At 40.7% G+C, this 25192-nt stretch overlaps 1 protein-coding gene across 1 annotated transcript; it reads left to right on the top strand.

The window, feature by feature from the left end:
- Window positions 1-25110, top strand: NRDC (nardilysin convertase). The gene is made up of 30 exons (XM_035900201.1): window positions 1-375; window positions 562-643; window positions 1253-1406; window positions 3258-3331; window positions 4513-4608; window positions 5522-5644; window positions 7167-7224; window positions 8237-8310; window positions 8483-8552; window positions 8951-9028; window positions 9428-9548; window positions 9627-9685; window positions 10277-10331; window positions 12818-12922; window positions 13196-13319; window positions 13837-13923; window positions 14531-14650; window positions 15385-15436; window positions 16534-16684; window positions 17814-17941; window positions 18306-18468; window positions 19732-19763; window positions 20052-20190; window positions 20669-20716; window positions 21073-21125; window positions 21772-21855; window positions 22604-22694; window positions 22993-23109; window positions 23327-23416; window positions 23677-25110. Exons 1-30 carry the CDS (start codon window positions 1-3, stop codon window positions 23872-23874), a joined length of 3201 nt encoding a protein of 1066 aa, XP_035756094.1. The 3' UTR covers window positions 23875-25110.
- Window positions 25111-25192: the final 82 nt, after the last annotated feature.

The following is a 25192-nucleotide window of genomic DNA, read 5'->3' as shown; positions in this document are numbered from 1 at the left end:
ATGAGTGTATTCATTGCAAATAATTATTCTTTCAGGTATATCAAACTGCAGAATGGCTTATGTGCACTTTTGATTTCGGATTTGAATTATTTGGATGGTGCCCCAGCTGCTTTATCTTCAGAGGAGGAGGAGGAGGAGGACGACGACAACGATGATGATGATGATGAATCTGAAGAGGAAAGTGATGAAGATGATGACTCTGGAGCTGAGATTGAAGATGGTAGAGAAGGTTTTGATGATGAGGACTGTGATGATGAGGAGGAAGGTGAGGATGACGATGGAGATAATGATGATTTCAATGATCCTGATGACAGTGAATTAGAAGAGCTAGCTGAAAAGGAAGAGACAAGAAAGAGAGGCTGTACAGAAAAGCAGGTATGTACTTAAAGCTATAGGGTGAAAAAATACAATGCGCTTTCTTGTGCTCTGAAACCTTGTGATTAGGCAATTGGACTAGAGCTTTTTATTCTGCCTGTTCTGATTGATTTATCTTAGACTTCTGTCATTTTCCTGAAGTGTTTCTTGAAGCAGCTTTTACTGAGGGTGTTGTATTTTCTCTAGTCTGCAGCAGCCCTGTGCGTTGCTGTTGGCAGCTTCTCTGATCCCGAAGATTTGCCTGGATTAGCACACTTCCTGGAACATAGTATGTATCTGCTCCCATTTCATCTTCTCCAACTGCCGTGCAAAATGACTGCTACCTAGCTCTGAATTTGTGTAGTATTTTAGTTATCATTTCTTATTTCAGCTACCCCATAACTTATTTTCATTAGTTCAACTAATTTGTGTTTTTATAAAAATACTGATTTAATAAAGAACTCTTAATATGGGAGAAGGTGTCTCATACTCTTTGGCAGGCAGTGCATTAAACGGGGTGGGGAAGCATGTTACCTATGTTTTTATAAACTAGGCTGGAGCTACAGACCTTTAGCTCTCTAGTAAATGATGATGAGTTATTACTAACAGGCACGGAAAGCATGTGAAGTTTCTGACCAGATTTATCTTAAAATGCTACTCTTGACTGAGTGAGGCCAATCGTGCTTAGAAAGGCACTGTTATTTCCAGTCTATTTGGGCCTTCTGCTAAAGGCAGGTTACATTCTGTTGCGTTAGTCTGTTGCTATTTAGTAGTTAGCCTCTGCAGGTGAGCTGTAGGTCAGTTGTAGGTAACACTGTGCTGAAGAGGGGTTGCTATAGCTGCAGTTAATGTCATCAAATTCATATCATCTTGGCAATTTCGCTGATTTTTGTTCCAGTGGTTTTTATGGGCAGTTTGAAGTACCCAGATGAGAATGGGTTTGATGCATTTCTGAAGAAACATGGGGGCAGCGACAATGCTTCGACTGACTGCGAGCGGACTGTCTTCCAGTTTGATGTGCAGAGGAAGTACTTCAAAGAAGCGCTTGATAGGTAACTTCACATAAATGGTGATTAGGTGTTAATGAATGTTTGTGTGTGCCTCAAGCATGTTCAGTTCTTCATTTTGGGGTGATTAAGGCTGTTGCTGAACTTCCATAGGTACTCCTACTATCACAGAGGATATCGAATATAAGGAAATATGATTTCCCTTTGAATATCGTACTGGTTTTTGAGATAGTGCCTATGTAGCTGCTCTGTGATTACTTAAGATCCACATGTAAGTCTTAATGCATGTAGCTTTTTGATTGTTTTACCACCCTTTAACTAGTAGCATTGATGACAGGAGAAATTTTATGCAGTGTCACAACTGTTTGGAGGGTAAATGCTCCCAGAATCCCAGTGATTCATCCTTTGAAATATCTGTCCTAGTAGAGTTAGTGGGGTTTTTTTTTAATTTTTTGGTTTTGTTTTTGTTCCAAGTCTAATTCATCAAAGTGGGTGGAAGTGTGAAGGGTGGCCTTGAAAGTTGTGGTACAATGTGTGCCTCAGAAGGATACGTTTTAACCCGGTCCAGGTTATTCAATCAAGTATGTATCTTTTGCCAGGAAGTATTTAGCTTGCTCCTTGTTGCTATGGGATATGTTAGTGCGACAGGGCTCCACCTGTTGGCTTGGTTTCCTTCAGTGAGAGGAAATTACTTGTTCACAGGGGAATGTCAGCTGAGTAGTCCTGATGCTGTAAAGTACCTCAGGAGGAGAGTGGACTCCACTATGAACTTACTCTGATCAAAGTACGTTCCTGTGGTGGCTCCAAGAACAATTGTTTGCACATTGTAGCAAGTGTTGCCTAAATTTTACTTTACTGGGCCAAATTCAGCTTTCATTTACAGATTAGTTCAGCTTTTAGATGTTTGGAAGAACAGAATAATCAAAAAAATATAATTGCAATCTGTCACAGCAGCTCACTTAGTTGAGGGGAACACACCAATTACGAGTTCTGTAGAACAGGATCTCATAGAAAGAAGATAAACGGATGCTGCTGATGATTTCTGCTCATTCAAGCACTTGTGGATCTAAAGAAATCGAAAGACATCACCTTTCAATAGTCTTTATCTTAATAGGTCCTGTAGCCATAGAACTCTGTCAACAATGTGTGACCGTTGACCTTTTGCTTCACCAAGTTCAGTGCATCATTAAAAAAATTCAACAAATAAAATAGAAATATTAGATTCTCTGGCAGCCTTCTGCAGAGTCTCCATTCATTGCAGATTTGTCCCTCTCTATTGCTCTGCTCTGTATGGGTACAGAAGAAGATATGTATCTGGATGACAACACTGACTTTTATAATAGATAATAAAATTGTAATGGATATAAAAACTTGTTTCAGGACATAAATCAAAAATTTGTTGCCTGGAGTTAGGAAGAAACTTTCCGTATGGTCATGTTGTTCTTAGTGAACAACCAAGGATTTCCTCTGAGGCATCTGATACTGGTCCCTGTTAGAGCCAGGAACCAGACTAGGTGGATCACTTGTCTGGTCTGGTATGATCATGCTCAGGATGTAAAGGCAGATACTCCCACATCTATTAGTGTCATACCCTACTGTATCCAACCAATTCATTCTTACTCTGTGGAGCATGGGAGCCCTGCCCTTTGGTTTTTGATGCTATCACAAAACTGGCTTTTATCTTTCCTTAAGACAGTACAGTCAAGAATGACATAACAGTTGGACTTGATGATCTTGAAGGTCTTTTCCAACCTAAACGATTCTATGATTCTATAATTTGTAGTAAGACAAGCAACGTTCTAAACTAAAAGTAGTGGATGTTGGTTTTAACTGTTGGTTTTTTGCCCTAGCTTAATAGACACTGAAGAAAAGCCTATGAATTTTTCTGTTTCGTAGGTGGGCACAATTCTTCATTCACCCGCTAATGATCAGGGATGCAATAGACCGAGAAGTTGAGGCTGTAGACAGCGGTAAGACTATCTTTTTTGTGTGTTTGGCCCATCTTCTTAAAGAAACAGGGAACACCATGTCTATAGCTCCAGCAGAGCCCTAGTGCTCTCTACAGTCATCTGTGGAGTAAATACAATAAGTCAAGGTCATTGTGCTTGTCTCCTTATTCTAACACCTTAATAACTACAAATTTGCTTCACAGAAGGAAATTGAACCTTGCATAGAAGGGAGCAGAGTGTTCACTTGATTTTCAAGTATGTTATGAGTACTTTGAGGCTGCCTATAAAACTCCACTGTTTGAGAGAAAAAATGTTATTGGCAGATATACTGACGGGTTCAGATCTGTAATCCAAATCATCTTCATCTGTCTTCTGACAAGGAAAACTGAGCAATTTGATCTTTGAATTTAAATAAGTGTCAGTGTAAACAAGGACCTGTCTTTGAGTTAAGGTGTGGTTTCTTCAACTCTTACGCCTTTGCTTGCACTGCCTTCATCATGCAGACCCACTCCTTCCCTTGTACTGACACTGTAGTAATGAGCTGCCCAGTAAACTGTGTCAGCTTGATGAACTGCTTGCAGACTAACCCAGGCAAAATAATTATTTTACAGCTCTCCTGTGCATGTTTCTTATTACCAGCAAAAACAGGAACAGGAAAATGCAGTTTGAGAGAGTGAATTCCTGATTTTGGCAGAATGCCATATTTAGATTAGCATAAGCTGATTGTGAAACTGCATTTCTGGAAACTGCCTTGCTTGGCTTTCAATTTCTTATTTCATTATTAGGCTAAAAGTTGTTCTATGTGATATATGGGAGAACCAGGTTTGTAACTGTTCTCTGGCCCTTTCTGCAGGGCCTGACTCTGTAGAATATTGGTGGCCTTATGTTCCTGTTAAATTTCTTGGATTAAGAGCATTCTGATGGGACAAGTTGGGACTTTACATGCTTCCCATCCTTATCCCTTTCTGTACTTCTTGGCAACGAACTACGGTTTTGTCTTCTCTTGACTTATATTCATTACTGCTAGCAAGTCCTGTTTCTTATCCTATTTCACTACTTCATCACACATTAAAACAAAACTATTTCAGTCTACATCTGTGTGTTATATCTCCTTTTCAGTTTGATTGGGGTTGTTGTTTTGTTTTGGGGGAACACGACCTCAAATTTTGATGCATGCCACTGCAAATTCTTTAAATTAACAGAGTATCAGCTAGCAAGACCCTCTGATGCAAACAGGAAGGAGATGCTATTTGGGAGTCTTGCCAGGCCTGGACATCCTATGAAGAAATTTTTCTGGGGTAAGTTCTGAATTTATGTTGTAAAGTGGTGATAATATGTAAACTTTTAACCACTTAAGAGGCACTAGCATGAGCTATCTTATCACACTAGCCTTGCTGAGAAATATTAGAGCAATTATTCATTTTACAGTAAAACGTTCAGGAATAAATGCAGCTGTCTGCTGCCTTAAGATACTTTTCATTCTGGTACTGCTTTTTGCTGGTGTTAAATCTGGGTTGCCCTAGGCATATAATCGTGTAGCTTTCTGTTAATATAAAGGGAGTCATCTCTGTCTTGCTTAAGCTTGTTTTTTGCTATTAAAATTTCCTGGAAAAGTAAAGTGTTTCTGGATTTGTGTCTAAGGAGGCTTTTCAAAATAAATAATTCACCATTGAACTTGCAGAAGTAGACTTTCACAGCCATGTGAGTGGAGCAGAAAGGAAATTTGTCCTTCCTCTCCTGGATAATACAGAGTCCTAGCTCCCTCCCCCTTGTGATGCTGGTGAGCATGTAAGTTGCAGTGTGATGGGTAGTACGGTTAGCCAGCTTTGAAATGTAGATAACTTTTATAAAGTTCTGTAGTGACATATACTGAACATCATATTTTCCTCTCCCCTGTTCTGGAAGTTCCATTTGTGAGGGAGTAGCTGGCAACACAGTGTGCTGTGCAGTATGCGGTATGGGTGATCTGAGAATGCAAGAGGACTCTGTCCTCCCTTGTCATATAAATACCAACTGTCCTTGTAATAGGAACCAGAAATTGGAAGATACTAAATTTCAGTTAACATTCCTTTAACTCCAGATTTCTATTAGGTATTTTTAATGTCCTTACCATGACTAGACTCAGTGCCAGGGGAGAAAAAGAAATTCTCGGTATATCTGGTCTTGACGTAACCGATGTCTAGATAACTAACCACATTTTAATGTTTACAGGTAATGCGGATACACTCAAGCATGAGCCCAAAATGAATAATATTGATACCTACACCAGACTGAGGGACTTCTGGCAGCGCCATTACTCTGCTCACTATATGACTTTAGTTGTCCAATCTAAAGGTAACATCAGTTGTTCCTTAAAAACAAGCTCATTGCTGCTGTTGGTGTAGTGCTTTTGGCACCAGTTCAGCTGTAGCCCAAGCTGGTTTAGTGGGTTGTCCAGTCCTGCAGGAGGTATTTATATGTAGATTTTAGCCTGGTTTGCAAATGAAACTTGAGCAATTGTGCTGTGTTATTGTCATCCTGCCACTTCTTGACAAGCTTTTAATTGAAACTGTTGAATAGGTTCCAGGTTAACATAGAATGTAAAATCTCAAAGATATATTTAAAAAATAATTTTGTAGGAATGTAGAGTCAGACCACTTAAATGACTTAATGCTACTGGTTTCTCTGCCATCAACAGTGAACCTCCACAGAAAATGATGGGGAAACTGAGACTCGTTCTCTCAGTTGTCTTGTTATGTTTGGGGCTCTTTCAATTGAGGTCTTAAAATAAAACACATTCCTCTTGGAAGAATAGAGATTCTAAGTTTTTTCCCTGTAGACTGAAAAATCTTGTGCAAATGGTATTGAGTTTCCTTTCAGCAAAGAATTTCAGACCTGTGGGTCATTTCTGCTGAGAATAAAAGAAATACATTTCTTAGAAGTTAAGCATGTAGGAAAGACCTGTGCTGAAAATAAATAATTGTGTGCATTCAAGTTAGGTTTGTGCTTAGGGGTTTTGTTGAATGCTGAAGCTGATTGCAATTCCCATCTGTAAAATGGGGTTGGTAATAATAAAGGCGGCAACTCTTTTCTTCTTCTATGCTTTTCTTTTCTGTCTAGACTGTAAAATTCTTAGGGCATTGAATGCCTCTTGAACAATCATTTACATAGCGATGGATTGTAATGTTGTTTCTTCTGGTGATTGGGAAGAAAAGCATGGGAACTGATAGCCAGCTAGGTCAACTTTGCATTTCTATCTCTGTTAAAAGAAAAGAAACTGAGTCCCGTCCCCATCTCTTCTCCCCCCTCTCCCACCCGCTGCATTTTTTGTTGTTGTTTAGCATATACTGCATCACTCTTGGAATACAGAATGCTCACTTAAACAAGCAATCTTCCATTGGTCATTTAAAAAAAATATTAAACTGCTGGTTCTTGACACATTTCCTTTAGGAAAGAGAGGATGGGGGGGAAGGAATTCTTAGCATTGTAGGACTGTGTTTAGGTGTGAAAACTGCTGCAGATGTTCTGGATCTAGAGGGATAGAATGAGTAGCAAGTACTGGTGATTTCGTAGATCCTTATGATGGTAATTCCTTTTCACAGTCACGCCAGATACTACTGAACTTTAAATCCCAGTTGCATCTACCTGAGATTTCAGCAATATATACAAAACCAGAGCTATGACCAAAGATACAGTTCAGTGAATATTAAGAATTGGCTCAAACCGACAGCTTTGAAGCTTGTAATTTAGAACTTGGCAACTTTAAAATACACTGACTTGCAGCCTCTTTAAAATAACTGGTGAGATAAGATAAAGAATTTGTCTTAGATCTTCAGGCAATTACATTTCTGGCTTTCTTGTTTTCTCTCCTTATTAGAAACACTGGATACATTGGAAAAGTGGGTGACAGAAATCTTCTCTGAGATCCCAAATAAGTAAGATTCTTTTGATCCATAAAGGCATGAGAAATTATAAAATTATCTGTTCTTAAAATTACTGTTTTTAAAAAACATCCCTTACAGGAGAAGTTAAGGAAACTAACATTTGTTAATGAACATCCTTATCCAGAAAAAAAAATGGGCAACTTTGGAAATTAAAGACTGGCATTAATTGTTTCAGGAAGACTTTGTTTTGCTTAACAATTATTTAGCCTGCAAGCTGTGTGGTGCTAACTTGCAGCAGTTTGCTTAATTCATACTGATACCTTGATTCTATGATAAATCACTCAAACCTAGATTATCATTTTACATTTCTTATCTTTGCTTTATGTCAAAAATAATTAGCAGCAAAATAAATTAAGACCATACCTTGAATTTAAGCATCAATCTCAGGGTGGCAACTGGGTAGAACCTGACCTTTTTTTTTAATAAATCACTCCAATGTGCTGTCTAAAAAGGGGATTCTGCAAAAGCTTTACTAACTTGAAAAGCATTTTATTTCCCTTTTCATTTTCTGCTTTTGCAAGATGTTTATTTCTGTGGTGCATGGAAATGCACTTGTGAAAGTCTAATGTCATACAGAGACACATTTGTCTCTCTCAACCCCTGTCCTTCTCTTTCCTTCTTCCCCACAAGACAATCCATCAGGGTTCTGTGAATCCAGGGCCAACTCAGGAGGTTGTTTAGTGTGCCTGGCTTTCCTTTCCCCTGTTACAAAAGCAAGTTTTTTATTGTTACTGCCTTGGACAGAAGGAGAGGGAGGAATTGATGGGGCATCTAAATCTTGGGTAATTACTCTGCTGTCTGGGCAGAGTGCAAGTGAATGCCAGGTTGCCTTCCACTTTGGGCTGGGTGGATTTTGGGCTGCACCCTTTGTTAAGGGCCATTTTCTACTTGTCTGGTGTACCGCCTCTGTCATGTCAGAGCTATGGATGCTTACGTCTTGTGATTATCTCAGTGTAGCCTTGAGTCCTTGCCAGTAACATCACACTTTAATTTTGCTTTTAAGTGGCTTACCCAAACCCAGCTTTGGCCATCTGACTCAGCCTTTTGACACACCAGAATTTCACAAGCTTTACAGAGGTAAGTAAAATAATGTGTTTAAATGTTTTGAATACGTAGCTTCATATTTTCTCTGTGAGAATAATTCTGTGTGGTTCTGAATAACTTTTAACCATTCTTTCTGCATCACGTAGAATTTCTTATTTATGTCTAATCATGTATATTTATATTCAATAAATTTATTTGTGTTCAGTTGTTCCAATCAGGAAAGTTCATTCACTGAGTATCACTTGGGCGCTTCCTCCACAAGAACAGTATTACAGGTACGGTGGTGCTGCATTTTACTTCTACCATGTTTATGTTGTAAATAATTTATTGACTTTCACAGCAAACCAAAGAATCTCCTTTGTGTTACAGATTACTTTGATTCAGCTAGGGGAACATTTTTTAAATTAATTAAACTGATGCAGATATGGTTCCTTTTATAAATTGAGTGGAATTGGTACACAGCTTATTTAACGTCATTCCTCACTGACTCAGATCAGTCATTATGTTCTGAACTGCTACATTTTTAGCTTATTATCCTAATGCTGCCAGAAAATGCAAAACTTGCCACGAAGAAACAGACAGTGTCTATTTTAGTCATTTGTCTAGTGATTTGAGTTCTTTCTGTGAAAAGTATTACCTCTTGGCATTTAATCTCCTTCAAATTTTCTTTTAGGGTGAAGCCTCTTCACTATATTTCCTGGTTGGTGGGACATGAAGGCAAAGGCAGTGTTCTTTCTTTCCTAAGGAAAAAGTATGTATTTTTTAAAGCATAATTATTAAATGCTTTGCCATCATTAAAATAAAGGCAAACTCTATTTTGTGTATCTATATTTTCTCTCTATATAAAAGCAGCCCAAGTCTGCCTTTTTGTAGTGATATTCTTTAAATTGAAAGACACAAGTAAGAAATAAGTGGGTTTTGGTCTGTGATCCATGGATCAGCAGTATCTGTGACTGGAGATCTTGAAAAGGTAACTTGGCTTTTTCACTGTTTTTCATAAGTTCTGTATCCTGAGGTTCACATCTTTATGTTGGAGAAGCTTTGTGTAAACTGTAAACGGATTGAAAGCCATTGAAGTAAAGCTAATTGTAACTAAGCTCAAATAAAGCTGAAATGAGCAATTAGTAAGTAACTCTTAACTCTTCCATAGATTTTGGGCTCTTGCATTATATGGAGGAAATGGTGAGACAGGATTTGAGCAGAACTCTACTTACTCCATCTTCAGCATTTCTGTGACTTTGACCGATGAAGGTTACAAGCACTTCTATGAGGTATGGTTTACTGCAACTTGATTTTCTTACTGTTTTCTTAATGTCTGGAAAAATTAATCTGTTCCTTTCTGTCTGCAGGTGGCCCATGTTGTATTTCAGTATGTGAAGATGCTGCAGAAAAGAGGGCCAGAAAAAAGGCAAGTGTTTGCCGCTACATCAGGTTATTTGTGAGATTGTCCTTCTCCATTAGCCTTTTATTTGTAGTATTTGCAATTTTTGTGGAGCTACTAGAGCATAAACAGTGAGTCAGTAGTAAAGCTTGTCTGTGTGGGGAACCTATCAGTTTAAAAAGGTTTCAAAATGAATTTGCTAAATGTTTATACTTGTTTCATGGTGCTTTTAGTTTGATTTATTGTGATCCAATTTCTAATTTTAATGAGCTGAACTAGTGTAGATGTTAGGTACAGGTTTGTGTTTATTTAAATAAATTTGTTGAGTCAGATCTGTGTAAGTCAGGACTGTGGTGTCTGGTGTTAGCCTTTATGTTAATTTGGTATCAGATTTTGATTCCTTGTTAGTTAAGTCTGTTCCTCTTTTGGAAAATAGCAGAACTTCAAATGCCCTTCTGTATGGAAGGGAAGTGTGTGTAATGCTGGCTTCTATGTCTTGTACTTCAATGAATCACTGAACTCACCCTTTCCTAGAAGACCGCTTTTTTTCAGATTCCTGATAAATGTTGTGGAATAACGGAGGAAATCCACTTCTATTCTATTCTCCCTCCTTTACAGAATATGGGAAGAAATCCAGAAGATTGAAGCTAATGAATTTCACTACCAGGAACAGGTATTCATCCACTGTTTTGTGTTGATATAGGTAACCCATAAAAAAGATTTCTTGTTAATTTTGAAACACGTTTTCAAATTTCTGTTCAACCAGAAACAGATTATGCACTTAATGAGGCTGTATTTTGCTGAAAGAATTTGTATTCTATGCAGAGAAATATTGTGACTTTATCAGAATTAAATGTTACTTTTTTCATTCTCTACCTGGTAGGTAGGCTCTTTTTCAGTTTTAATCATTAGTCCCTTGGGTGTGAAGTTCTGTGCCCATTAATAGTGCTCTGCAAATTGTTTTCAGTATTTTTGCCTGATATAACTTCCTTTAAGCTGTTTTGGTACTGCTGATTTCTGGGAATAGAGAAGTAATGTTGTGTGAAAGGTGTGGCTTGCTGGTGACCTGGCCTCCCAAAGGCCCGGATGCTAATGACCCCCTTCTCTGCTGTTAACACATTACACAGCTAAATGTGGGTTTGTGTCAAATCTTCCTTGGCTTATTGAAACAGCAATTAACAAAAAGTCTTACTTGTTTTTATTAAAGATAAAGAAAAAGAAGGGAAGACAATTTAGATAATTTGAGAAGTCTCACTTCATTGACTACATTTAGCCATGTTCTGTTTCTTACTAGGTAACTTGGGTTTTTTTGAATGGCGCTAAAATTTACTTTTGCGAAAACAGATCCATATACTACATATATGGCATGAAAGCGTCACTGAAGTTTGGTTTCTTTAAGGTACACAGATGCAGGAAGGAGAAAAAAAATAATAGGAAATACTGAAATTGGAGGTTTTTTCTTTCCAGATGCTCCAAGTATTTTCAGACACTCTTAAGACCCACCAGTCTGCTGTGAGCATCAGGATGCTAGAAATACCATTTTTAGCAGATCCTTGCATCTGTAGCTCTGCCTTCAAAATAACATATGGGGGATATTGAGTGTTGAGTGGCCTTTGGATAGCAGAAGTGGTATTTGGAAGTGATACAGACAGCTAGGACTGCTGCCAGCAACCCTAAGTGATAGATAACAGAGCGGTGGATTTCTTTGGTAGGAACAAGTTTACACTGATTTACAAATGCATCTTTTTAAATTGCCATGTGGTGGTTTTTTTAGTGGAATACAACTTTTATGAATTCGTTAGCAATTCAACTATTATGAGATTAAAGCAGACTGTCTTCTCCTAACAAAAGCTTTCCCCAGAACAGTAGAGAAGAACTAAAAATCTGTGAAGGATGGCTATTTAGTAGATCAGACATAACAGGAATGAATGTCTGTTGCCCTACATACAGTTTTATGATTCTGTCTTTAATCATTGCCAACAGAGGTTGTCCAGTTTAAAGTTTGACTTTTTCATCAAAGCAAAGCTATTTAGTCCTGAAAGGTTCTTACTTGTTGTCTTGGTTCTTCTTAGTACTCCCAGCTAGAATTTTATGTTCCCCAAAACTGTTACTGCTCTAACAGACTGTGTACTTCCCAGTAGCAAGCCAGGGGGGGATAGAAAACACCCGAGTTTACACTGGGGAAATACCTGCTGTTAAGAGTCCTGCTTTTTTGGCCAGTTGATTTTGAGTGATCGTTAAGAGGTTACTGACAGTGCAGGGATTTAATTCAGAAAGGAAGGAACAGAGATGTGTGTGTGTGCTTTTGTGACAGGATCATGCATCTTAGGAACAGACGAATGACTCAGTCATGGCACCCCACTCTTCTGGTTGTTGGAAAGAGCTGGTATGTGCACATTCTAGAGAATAATGGTCACAGAGGCATGGCTTTGGGCTAAGCAGTTACGTGCCCCACGAGAGGTCTAATGTTTCCTCAGGTGTAGAGTGTCTTAATAAATTCTTGGTTGTGTTTTCCACTACGTTTATAAGACACAGATGTGTCAAACTCTCCTTTTTTCAAGCAAAGTATGGTCTCTATCTGGACCCAGCATCTTTTACAGTATGATGCTGGCTGGTTCAAAAAAACCCGAAAGCACTCAGCAAAATGCTCTCCACTAGGCAATCTTACACTGCTAAAAGACAATCTATACTCCCATGTCTGAATAGTAGACTCTATTCCTCCTCACGTTGTGGCTGAGAACTTAAGAAAGGAGCAGAATCTGAGATATTCATGCAGCAGCAGCAGTTCCTTGGCTTGCTCTTTCCAGGTTCTAGATCACTTTAAATCTTGAATTGCAGGACTCTGCTTCTGTTCCCCAGAGGCAAAGAGTGCATTCTACTGGGTCTTTAACCTAGTAGGTTTAATGACTGTAAACTGCATGCTCAAGGTTTATTCTACAAAGGTGATGTGTCTGATATTTCAGGATTCTCAGAGGAGTCCTGAGCCTTAGATATGGTTATGAAATATATTTAATTTAATAACTGAAAGCAAATGCCATAACAAACATAGCATGCAACTCATGCTCAACGTACCCAACCAGTCAAGCTCTTCTCAGAACAGAAAATTGATATTTTAGTTTTCTGATTATGTGAAAAATAGCTTGCTTTATTTGCTTACAGACAGATCCAGTTGATTATGTGGAAAGCCTTTGTGAGAACATGCAGTTGTTTCAGAAGGAGGATTTTCTGACAGGAGACCAACTCTTGTTTGAATATAAGCCTGAGGTAAATATTCTTTGAACTCTGATTACATGTTTTGATGTAAGGAAAATATGAGCATACTGTATAATATAGGCATGTATGTAGGCACTTATAATTAGGCATAATACAGGCACAGTTTTTATATTAATTGAAGCATTTTTTATACTCAGAAAGCAAATCGCCTTTTTTTGTAAGCTTGTTATGTCTTGTTCTTCCTGTGTTCCAACTGAGAAGTCTTTGCTGGGTCAGGCAGAGCCAGAGTTGCATTTGAACTGAAGTATTGTCTTGAACTTGTAGATCATTGCTGATGCCCTTAACCAGCTCAGTCCTCAGAGAGCCAACCTCGTTTTGCTGTCTGCTGCCAATGAAGGCCAGTGTCATCTAAAAGAGAGGTGGTTTGGAACACAATACAGCGTGGAAGGTAAAACAACAACAGAAACTTAGAGAATGTCTGATTCATGCAGTAGAGATATTAAAAGGGCGAAAACACAAAATAAAACCACAGGGAAATTAATCTGCAGTGCTAAACTGACCTCATCGTTAGTCAAATACTCTGTCCTACTCAGTAATTATTCTAATTTGTTTGGTGTCAGTTGATTCCCGCTCCCTAGTTTACAGTTGGTTTAGGAGGTGGGAGCCCTCCCCTTGGCTGCCATTCAAGTCCTGAACAGGGAAAAGAACACAAACAATGAAGGGCAGGGTGTGTTGGTAGCTGGATCACTAATGCAGGCAGGCTTGATTTACTTTTTAATAGGGCTGCTTCAGGGGAGTTCGTGGGAAGGGATTTAGAAAGATTCAAGCTGAACCAGGTGACATTAAGAAACTCCTATTGTACCACAAATCCTCACGGAGATAGCCAAGAGATGAGAGAACTGGTCTAGGAAATAAGATAGCATTACTTTCCTGTTCAACTAAATGCACTTCACATTTTTTAACAGATATTGACAAGTACTGGAGTGATTTATGGGCCAGTGACTTTGAGTTAAATCCAGATTTACACCTTCCAGAAGAAAACAAATATATAGGTAAGACATCTGAGCATGAGTGAAATCTTCCCCCAGTAACTGATTTGGAATTTTCTGTGGTTTAGAAACAATCCTTAATTTCCATCTGAACATCAACCTGGTTTTGCAAGTTAAAAAATGTGGGAGCTCTGTTCACCTGAATTTTATTTAATATTCTTTTATAAATAAGAACTGAGTTTTTTCTAAAGTGTAGACTTATAGGTCATATAGCTATAACAGAGCAGGCCTCACACAATCAGTGAGACTTAACACAGAGCTCCGGACACCCGAGAAGAGCAATTTTATTTGCTTAATCCTGCTCGTTTTGAAAGCATCTAAATACCATCTGGCTTTGTTGCCAAAACCAAATGAAAATAAACCCATAACTTGTATCCTGGATGGAATGCAACATCACCATTTCTGCCCTGCTGCTGAGCCACTATTCTGATGTGGAACTGAAAAATAAATGTTCTTTGGGTCCATGGAGGCATTATCATGTATAATTTAGCAAACTGGGAGGGGAAAAATGTGTTTTGTTGATAATTTTGAAGACTTTTATGCATGTAGCCTGGCTGTGGCTGTGAAACCTACTAACTTCTGGTTTTGGTTTGCTTTTTCTTTTTGTTAGCCACTGACTTTGCTTTGAAAGTTGCCGACTGCCCCGAGACAGAATATCCAGTCAAAACACTAAGCACACAACAAGGCTGTCTCTGGTACAGGAAGGATGATAAATTCAAAATTCCAAAAGGTAAACGCTGCAGGGCTTTCTAGAGAATAGGAAGTCCTTGTTTTTACCAGCTAGAATTTATTTGAAGGCAAATAACCCATGACCATTAAACCCAGTGTTTACTGTCAGCTCTTCTGTGGTCCTTTTAACCAGTAGAAGATAAGCAGGTAAACTACGTTGCAACAAAGAAACCCTGCTGATACCTCAGGTTAAAAAGTGGAATCACTGAAACGTAGTGACTTCTGAATGTGTCAGACTATGGAGAGAATTTGGCAAACAGAATTTGGCAGAGGTAATACAATACTGAGAGAAGGGCTTGAAAATGAAGGAACACATTAATTAGAAGAGACTGTAGTCTGTTCTACAGAAAGAGAAAAATACAGCCTGGATCTGAGACAAATGGGGAAAAGACATTGCTGCTTTCAAGCAGAATCTCACAACTTTTAGCATCTGTTAAACAGATGTTTTGTGGAGTTTTCTCTTTTCATTTATATTGGTCATGCCATGTGAGTTAGTATTCTCAAAGAACACCTTTGTATTTTCTAATATTTAGTATTTTTAAAGGAAGATTTTGGAGTGAAAAAGGGAAGATGTTTGATGATTACTTAATATAAGCAAAGATATTCTTATAGCTGAGCTACCATTTTTATTAGACTCAAATTGTGACCAAAGAACGACCTGATGGAAATATATTTAACCTTAAAAAGCTGTCACTTTTTATACAACTGCTCATTTAAGTTCTTTTTCCCCACCAGGTTATGTTCGATTTCATCTGATTTCTCCATTGATACAACAGTCTGCAGAGAAGTAAGGATTACAGTATTTATGCTTATCATGCAGAGTAACTAAATTACCATACCTAGTGAAAAACCACGAAGAGAGATTAATTTTAAACTGGAATCGAATAAGGCTTCCTTTTCTCCATGTTCTTACACTTTCTTCATGGTTTTATGTGTAGTTTGACGAGGGTGGTTCCACGGCAAGTCAGTACTGTAGCAAACAGATGCATAGTTCCACAGAGTGTTACTCCCCAGTACAAGTTTTGGGGAAAAAAAATCATAGAACAGCAGCAGTGCACATACCAGAAGGAATTGCTTGGAGAAGGAGTTGGTCCTGAAAAGAGCAGTCCACCGTCGTGTCTTGAACCAGCAATTGGGAGCTTGTAGGAGCGGGGGAAGAGGCTATCAGCAGCATTTAGAAACCAACTGTTACAGCTCAAGATTATAGCTCTGCACTTCTGCTAGTCTTAGGCTAGCATTGCCATTTGTAACAAATTTCACAGGGCTTTTGTCATAAGCCTGCTGAAACCTGCACAGGTAATATTTTGGGAAAGCCTTTATAAATCTGTTTTCATCTTTGTTAGTTTGAACTTTGAATTGGAATCCAGGCAATAACAAAAATCTGAAAGCACGGACTGCAGTTTTCACATATTGTAGCCTGATTTGCTACAGCTTTTTTTTTTTTTTTTTTATCTTGATAAATAGTCATCTCATTACTCAAGTCTTCAGCTTAACTGAGTCCATCCATCCCGCCTTCCTTTACACAAAGTGTAATAATCTCATTTTCTGTGATTATTCAATGTTTTGAGCATCGGCATGTTACAATGTGCGTTCCTACGTTGAAGAAATCCTAAATTACGTGAAGCTGGAATCTTATTCATTGCAAAGAATAGTTGAATGTTAAAATGTTAAGTAGTGTCATGTGCTTTCTAGACAAAAGGAAACTTGCATTCTGTATTTCCAAGTTTGTTGAAAATTTCTTCTTGAATCTCATTTTACTCAAATACTCATTTCTGTTGGAGAACTTGTGTGTACCATCAAACTCCTTGGGTTTGATTTTTATCTTTCTTCTGTTCCTTCTTTTTTTTTTCTTTTTTTTAACCCTCTGCCCTTTTCTCCATCCAGCATAGTTTTGTTTGATACATTTGTAAACATCCTTACCCACAATCTTGGTGAACCAGCGTATGAAGCGGACGTTGCTCAGTTGGAATACAAGCTAGTAGCTGGAGAGCATGGCTTAGTCATTCGAGTCAAAGGATTCAATCATAAACTACCTGTGAGTACTGCTGATCTTCTAGATACTTCTGTGCATGCTGCTTTCCAGTGTATGTGCTTTTTGTCCTAGCAGCTGGAGCCTAGCCAGCTGGAGCTTGAATGTTTAGATGAGGTATTTTAAATTGGAAAATTTGTGTATCTGTTCAGATACAGGATAACGCAGCAAATGCTTTTTCATGTGCTTACGTGTATAAAGGTATAGTTTTATTCACTAAATAAGCTCAAATTGTTGACCCCAAGCTGACTTAAAAGAAATCTTCCTTTAATTAATAACTGTGTCTCCATTAAGACTTTAACAGCTTTTCCTTTCAAAAGAGCTATGAGTCTTCCATGTCCCTTTAGAGCATTAGAGCCTCTCCATCTATAAGCTAAGGCTCTTTGCACACTGTCTGGAGAAGTAGGTCTGAAAATAGGCTTTGTTTACAATTTGACTTTGGAGACACAGCTGCCAAACATGCTCATTTTGGGTGCAGTTTTTCTTTGTTGGGTTGCTAAGAGCTTACCTTACGAGGCTTGGGGGATCCCTGTTCCCATTCTCTGCACGCTGGCTGTGTAAGACATGGCACGCACAAACAGAGAGGACGTAGTGATCAAAGAAGGGAGGAGAGAACCACCAAACTTCCTTAGACTTTCATTGTAAGAGCTTGACTGGAGCTTTAACAAGACCATCAATCATCTATCAGGCTTATTAATGTGAGGTTTAACAGAAAAAGCCAGAGGTGCAAATAGCATCGCCTGAGTATTTTTTAATCACGCATGTTGCTTTGTTGCAATGCCATCGTGCTGGTCATCTGTAAAAGTAAAAACTGGAATATCTAATACAGCAGTGTTGGAGTTACAGGCTACATTTCTTTCAGGAGAATGTGGAAACTCATTGATTTGGGATATTGAGCTTATTTCATTCACTTTCTAAAAATGCAGTCCTTTTGAAACTTGACTGTAATTTGGTATAGAATTGTTTAGGGAAGAACAGCTAACAGAACTGAGGAATGTGCTTTAGTAACCCTTGTGCGTCTCTTATGTTGCCCAAATATTGATGATTTTTTTTTATTATAGGATTAAGGTTAAATTGGTTCTTTTAAAAAACAAACAAAAAACCCCACCCCGACCTAAAACTCTTTTCTTTACAGCTTCTATTTCAGCTCATCATTGATTACTTGTCTGACTTCAGTTTTACGCCAGCAGTTTTTGAAATGATAACAGAGCAGCTGAAGAAAACATACTTCAACATCCTCATCAAACCCGAGACTCTGGCCAAGTGAGTTCTGGGGGAGGGCAAGAAATGGCTGGGCAGTAGGTGTTGAGGCTGAGCTGAAGAGCTCAGGAATTGCTGCTCTGTGCTCACGGAGGCTTGTCCTAGGGTTAGCTTGTGGCTTAGAGAGCTCAAGCAGCAGCTCTGCAGCTAGCATATCACGTGTGTGGGTAAATTGGACATCCAGGTAGCTGCTGTACTCAGGTGACCTGTAGCCAACAGCAGGTGCTGAGGGAGGGCAGGATCACCCACAGCAATGCTCCTGGGGACGATCGCCCACTCTCCAGTGCAATCCTGCGTCAGGAACGGGATCTCTTACATTAAACAGCTCTTGATGGCCTGTAGTTTTGTTTTCCTTCTTGCATTGCAGGGATGTGCGTCTCCTGATTTTAGAGCACGGCAGGTGGTCCATGATAGATAAATACCAGACGCTGATGAACGGCCTTTCCATTGAGTCTCTCTCGTCCTTTGTTAAGGCTTTTAAATCACAGCTCTTTGTAGAGGGCCTCGTACAAGGGAACTTCACAAGCAGAGTAAGTACAGCTTCAGCAGCTGACACACGCTGAAACCTCGTCTGAAAACGCGCTTTGACACAGTCGCCACAACTCCAGCGCTCGCCTGCCAGCTGACTGCCTCCTCTGTGCAGGCAGTCTGGAGGCTTGCTGGTACAGGGCAGCTGCGCCTCTAACAACTCAGGAACGCTCGTCTAGATAAGCCACCGGGGAGGTTTGTTCAGGAATTTGGATTTAAACTGCAGAGAGGGAAAAATGTGGTGGAAATAATGCCTGTAGCCTGTTGCCCCTGCTGCCCCCGTTTTTTGTATTGTTTGCTGTATTGATATATTTGATATTGAGAAATTGCCATGGTGGTGCCACAGGAGGAGGCTTCCCTCAAAGTACATTTATCCTGGAAATTTGATTGCCTGCATGGTTTGTTCAAACCTCACTGAGGTCCAGTCATCTTCAGTCTTGTTAAACACCTGCAGTATTCATCGAAGTCTTCTACCCTGGGACTAAGTCACACATAGTCCTGTCAGACTTTTTAAAATAGGGTCATAATGGGGCTTAGCTCCATGTATCTAGCCTCATTGAGTGCCTGGGTGTGGCATGGGAGAGAAACCTTCTGTCCTTACGATTTCTGCCAAAAAGTTTCTTAGCTGCTGGTGTTTGTCCTCAAACTGTTTAAAGCCTCCTAAAGAAAACGTGCTAATGTCCTTTGGGAGGTCAGATTCTTGCAAGGTCAGCTGTCCCCTCCTGAGCTGTGGAACAGAAGGTCTGATAATCTGATCATGATTTGCGAAGAACCTTCATTCAAAATGCTTTTGTTGCTGCAGCCTCTGTGTGAGCTAAGCTCCTTTGACAGTGTGGCACGTGCAACCTTGTAACTCCTACACCAGTTGTACTGTTTCTCTTACCTCCCATTTCTTCCACTTAAGCCCAAGAGTCTCCTTCCCAGAGCTCCAACTTCATGCACAAGAGAGGGGCCTTATCTCCTCCTGTGTGCACCCTTTGCTGTTGTGATGGCTGACGCTATGTCTCTGGCTTCTGCATTCTCCTTCTGGGGAAGTTACAGTGCAAGGAACTGCCTGGAGGCTCTGTTTGCTTTGCAGCTTGGTGCGGAGGTGCCTGGAGGGCCTCGGGATAAGGCGAGGGGCGGGGATGTAGGTGGCATAATGCAGCTCGGCTGTTCTTTCCTCAGGGGGTCACTTTCTCAAGCGATGCACTGTGGTGCATGGCTATGAACTGAGGTAATAATTCTCTTCTAAATAAAACTTATGTTTATGCTTTCTCTCCTAGGAAGCAAAGGATTTTCTGAATTACGTTGTTCAGTGAGTATCTCTTGACTCTTGCGCTGTGGGGAAACTATAATCAAGTCAATCTTTTCTGGAGGAAGTGGCCACGGTGGGAGCGATGCAAATTCCCTTCTCCCCCTCCTGGACAGAGGGCTGCTGGTGTTTGCAGGAGGCAACTGTCCATCGTGGCAGTTCAAGCAGGATGTTGTTCTGGTTGGGGGAAGGGGAAAATGATGTCAGACTGTGTAAATGCTTGGGTGTTGTATTGGTTTGGGCTAAGATGTGAGCGGGTGTTTGACCCTTTGCTGTCTGTGCTTCCTTCAGAAAGCTCCAGTTCGCTCCTCTGGCCCATCCCTGCCCTGTTCAGTTCCGGGTGGTGGATTTGCCAAATACGCATCTGCTCTGTAAGGTGAAAACTCTCAACAAAGGCGATGCCAACTCTGAAGTGACAGTGTATTACCAGGTAATGCATTAGCTTGGTGCGTGCTGGTCTGTTCCCTCTGGTAGCTGCTGCCGCTGGGGCTGTACTTGCATCACAGTCTTGAGAGCAGCCTCTGGACAGGGGTGTTACAGAGAGTGCACTGAAACCTCACGTAAGCGGGCGCCCTTGGCCTAAGAGGCTAAACCTAGGTGGGCTCTCGCAGCGTGTGGCGTTCCCCAAAAACGGCATCTTCCCCTCCTGGCCTGTGCTTGTGCTAGTAGCTGGGTTTGTGCCTTGGTGATTTACTGGTGTCCTCACCACTGACGTCATGGTCCTGGGCTGAGCCCCTCCCCTCTCCTCTGAAACCCCCACGGGAAACAAGAACTCTCCAGCTGTCCCTGCTGTGAACTGTAATTTGGTGCTGCAGTCAGGCTGAGGTGTGTGCCGCAGCTGTCACCTTGGTCTGAACTACAGCATTTAACTCCACAAAATCACCCTGAATTCTTCATTTTCTTTCTAGTCAGGTGCCAGGAACCTAAGGGAATATACCCTTATGGAGCTGCTTGTGGTAAGTCAGTGTTTGTGTCTCCTGACTCTTCAGTGTCTCCCCTGAAGACGGTGCTTGAGGCCAAGAGGTGACCCTGGGGCTAAATGGGGCAAAGGGGACAGCACCAATCTATTGCTCACTCTGCTTAAAATTCTGAGTGTTTGGGATAGGGTCCCCAAACTGCTGCAGCAATGGACAGTACAGAAGACCGTTCTTGCAGCTGCCCACCCAGAAGACTGAGACCTCTCTTAATGCAGTGGGTGCAGTTGGAAAGGCAGCACTTCAGGGGTTTTCATGTCTTGTGATCTGGGTGGAGCCTGAGGGGTGGCTGCAGAGATGCAACCCTTCTGCAGTAACACATCTGTGCTCCGTTTCAGATGCACATGGAAGAGCCTTGCTTTGACTTCCTGAGAACCAAGCAGACCCTTGGGTGAGTTCACAGCAGAGGACAGCTCCTACACACCCACTTTTGCGGTTCCCTAGGACTTTTACTCCGGAAACCTTTCCAGCACAGTGGCTAATTCCTCAATTACTGTAATGGGGACAGCAACATGAACACATCAAATCCAAGAGCAGCCATTGACACAAGCTGCAGCCAAGTTGCTTCTGAGGCCTGCAAGAATTGCATCTCTTACCAGTGTGTTAGCTCAGAATTATTCAGCATCAGGTTGTTCCTTCTGCTTCCTAAATCGGCTCCCCACTCCCGGGGCTGGTTTCACAGCGGCTCTGTGGTGTGCAGCAGCCTCCCTCAGAGGCACCCTTCTACCTCAGGGAACTGGAACGGGCTTTTCACAGCTGTGGGTCTGTCACTCTGAGGAATTAAGTTTATGGGAACACAGACAGAGATACTCTGCCAAGCTCAAAAGGATTTCCTAAAAATTAGAAAACACTGACGTGCAGTGATGCAGGAAATAAAGGAAGGAAGGCTACTGAGAATTTGTATCTGAGATTTTTCTTTCTAAAGTACCAACAGTTTTAACTTGTAGTGTGTCCTGTAAATGAAATTTAGTTGTGCTTGTGGAATGACTATTACAGTGTCTTTTCTCCCCCCCCCCCCTTTTTTTTTTCTTTTTAAGCTACCACGTGTACCCTACATGCAGGAATACTTCTGGGATTCTTGGCTTCTCTGTCACAGTAGCAACCCAGGCAACTAAATACAAGTAAGTAAGTGCCCACTCCGTGGCTAATGCTGGTCACTGCTACCAGGCTTGGGCCGCAGGAGTCACCCCTGAGCTGCTGGCACCCTTACTGCACGGTGTCCACCATGCCCACCTGGCGGCGGCTCAGCTGCCAGGGCTGAGGGGTCTCCTGGGTCTGCCAGCTGTAAACAGCAGCTGTTGTCCAAGTAAGGACGACTTCAGCACAGGAAATTCATGGCAACTGGTTTTAGAAAAGTCAAGGTTAACAAGGCAGCCAGTGGACTTTTTGCATGTATTCAGGCACTGAACATCTGAGCCTCACAGGATATAGCGAGGCATTAAACTATGTGACCATGTTTGCATGCTGTGTTTTGTGTAAGTAAGTGGTGTATGTACACAACATCCAGCTGAAGAATTATTATTGAGGGAGTTTCACTTAATTTTCTACTTGTTCTGTTGGATCGGGTCACAGCTGCTGTCAGGTAACCACAGTTCAGGTCCCCAGCAGCCTCACAGCAGCGACTCCTCTTGCTGGTGGTTGTCTCCAGCCCTGGTGTTGGAACAGGACTGAACAGAACTAAAGATCAGAGCCTAGGTTTTATTCCTGGAGAAGATGGTGTTCACAGCTGCATGAGCTTTTCAGGGGAGGAGGGAAGCCAGCCTGTCCCTGAGCATTTCCTTGTCATTTGGGGGCTGTGCTGCTGCTTTACCCCTCAGTAACAGTTTTTTGCTTCTTCCTGCCTAATTGAATTCTGTAACTCTCTTTTAGTTCTGAATTGGTTGACAAGAAGATAGAGGAGTTCCTTGCTTGCTTTGAAGAGAAAATCAAGCATTTAACTGAAGATGCTTTTAGCACCCAGGTAAAACTTGATTTTGAAAGCTCTTCCTTCAACTGCTAAATGACACCTAAACTGGAGGACTGGGTGACAGCTCTCTGGCCCATTTCTGAGATTTTTCTGGACAAAGTACTCACTTTCAGTCCTGTTCTGCAGTCATCCTCTAATCATTTGCTCTCTGGCCACTTCTAGTTAAGGTGGAAAGCCATGAACCACCTTGTTAATGTAATTTAGGTTTTCTTCCAACTTCAGTGAATGTGACAGAAAATTAAGGTAGTTTTAAACCCTTTGAAACTAATTGTTTTGTCTTTTTTAAATGTAGGTTACAGCTTTGATAAAACTTAAAGAATGTGAAGACTCCCATCTCGGAGAAGAAGTAGACAGGAACTGGAATGAAGTTGTGACACAGCAGTATCTCTTCGACAGGCTTGCCCGCGAGGTTGGTGGTCCCTCCGTGGTGTTGAGCAATGCCAAACAGAACCCTCACAAGTTCCTTCTTGCAGCAGTTTTAAATGCAAAACTTAAATCAGGCGATTCTAAAACTACATGCTATTTTAGATAAAAGAACATTTTAAATGGGATCTAGTTTGTATTTTATGTTTAAAATTACTGGAATCACCCCTGTGCTACTTAAACCTGATTCCTGTGGGTTTTAGATTGAAGCTCTGAAGTCTGTTACAAAATCGGACCTGGTCACCTGGTTCCAAGCTCACAGAAGCAACAAGAAGAAAGTGCTCAGCGTGCACGTGAGTGGTTGCCAGCTGCTGAAATACCAAACTTTAATAACCTCAGATTGCCCAGGAAGGGTGGGGTAGAAGAGCTCTGTAATCTAACTTCTGATGTGGTGATCCACATTGCTGTTCATAGTTTCTGCATTTCTAATTATTGTTGTTGTTTGAATCACATTTAAGTATCCTTATTTAATTTTCAGGGCGCATGGACATTGAATGAGATCTAAGTTAGAGAAGCTGAGAGCCAAATTTCTTTTTTGGTAACTTTTTTCCAGGTGGTTGGATATGGCAAACATGAAGGGGACTCAGAGGTTACAGCTGTCTCAGAAGTACAGAATTCTTCATCTGGTGAAATACCTCATCTCATTTTCTTGCCCCCATCTTCTTTGATGACTCATGTTACTTCCATCAAGGACATCAAAGCTTACACATCAACTCTGAATGTTCTCCCCTACCATAAAATATTAAAATAAAATTGACATCTTGCCCTGCAGCGGTGTGTAATACAGGTGCTTTCTGCAACATAAATGTTACAAACCTATTTTTATTATTAAAAGGGGGCTGTAGTGTTAGCTGCGATGAAGACGCCTGTTCAGATACAGAGGAAGCTTTCCTAAAGTTTCCAGCCAACCTTTCTCATTAAGAGCAGGCCCAGCCTGGCTTCTAGCTGGAAGGAAGGGAGAGTTCCCCCCCCACCGGGAAGATGCCACGTTCTCCCCTCCTGAAGGGGCTGGAAGAAGGGGGGCTGCACCTTTCTGTTCAGGCTGTCTTCTGCTGTGCTGTGGCAGCCCCTTAACAGCAGTTACAGCTCCTCAAAGGAAGCTGTCTGCAGTTCTCCTGCAGGAGTTACAGAGCAGGTGGGAGGGGGAAAAAGCCTAAGGCTTCCATCTGACACTGGTGCTTTTTTTTTTTTTTTTTTAGTTTTTCTGTATGCGCAATATAGACAAAACTGAGATGAAATCAAATAAAAGCCAGATTTAACTGTGGAAAGAAAAATAGGTTGAATACTACCCTTAGCTACTTACTCAACCATTATTTAACTTCGAGCAGAACCACAGAAATGCAGAGATTCCTAAAGTGCTGGTGAGCCAGTAGAGACCAAGGCTGGCTGTAGATTCCAGAAAACCTCTCCTGTGGGTGCTTGGAAATTCTGCTCCTTTTGCTACTTCTGTAACTACTTGAAGAGGTAGGTTTAGCTGCAAGGATTGGGGGGCTGGGGGGGAAAAACAAAAAACTAATACGTTTCACATAAAACAATTGATCATCACTCAGCTGAAAACACAGTCTTGCTGCAAAGGTTTATTATGAAATAAATAAAAAGTCCATAAGAGAAGTTTGAAAAATCTATTTTATGAAGCTTTAAGATGCATTGAGTAGAATTATCTATGGTTACATTATAATCTCAAAATAACAAAGTTATTTTGGGCGAGATGCTGAAATGCCGAAAGATTTGATTATCATACAGGTGGAAGATAACATTTATGTAGCGTTTTTCTAACAAATTGTCCCATCAAAGGAATCCTCATATTTACACATTGCCAACATTCGCTAGATTGAAATGACGTCTTGCATTTTCTTTCTTGGTTTGTTTTTTTTTTTTTTTTAAGTATGCAGGACCCAGGACTATTACACAACTGATACCAAATGCCATGGCCTTCACAGTGGTTGTGCAAAGTGTACACGCTTCACGGCCCAGGTTCTCCCATGCTCTAGAAGCATCAGTAACAGGGCTCCGGGAGCCTGCCTTTGAAGCCCAAATACACTACCAGTCTAGCGGAGTCCAATACAAGT

Source organism: Egretta garzetta, unplaced genomic scaffold (genome assembly GCF_000687185.1).
Source record: "Egretta garzetta isolate BGI_Z169 unplaced genomic scaffold, ASM68718v1 scaffold768, whole genome shotgun sequence".
Lineage (NCBI taxonomy): Eukaryota > Metazoa > Chordata > Aves > Pelecaniformes > Ardeidae > Egretta > Egretta garzetta.
Note: the sequence above shows the minus strand (reverse complement) of the source record. Positions and strands in the feature narration are given on the sequence as shown.

Excerpts from the sequence above, each read along its gene's own strand:
- NRDC (XM_035900201.1), top strand. The coding sequence starts at position 1 with ATGAGTGTATTCATTGCAAATAATTATTCTTTCAGGTATATCAAACTG. Across the intron at positions 3,332-4,512 it reads AGTTGAGGCTGTAGACAGCG|AGTATCAGCTAGCAAGACCC; the intron begins GTAAGACTATCT and ends TTAAATTAACAG. Across the intron at positions 18,469-19,731 it reads AAGGGAACTTCACAAGCAGA|GAAGCAAAGGATTTTCTGAA; the intron begins GTAAGTACAGCT and ends TTTCTCTCCTAG.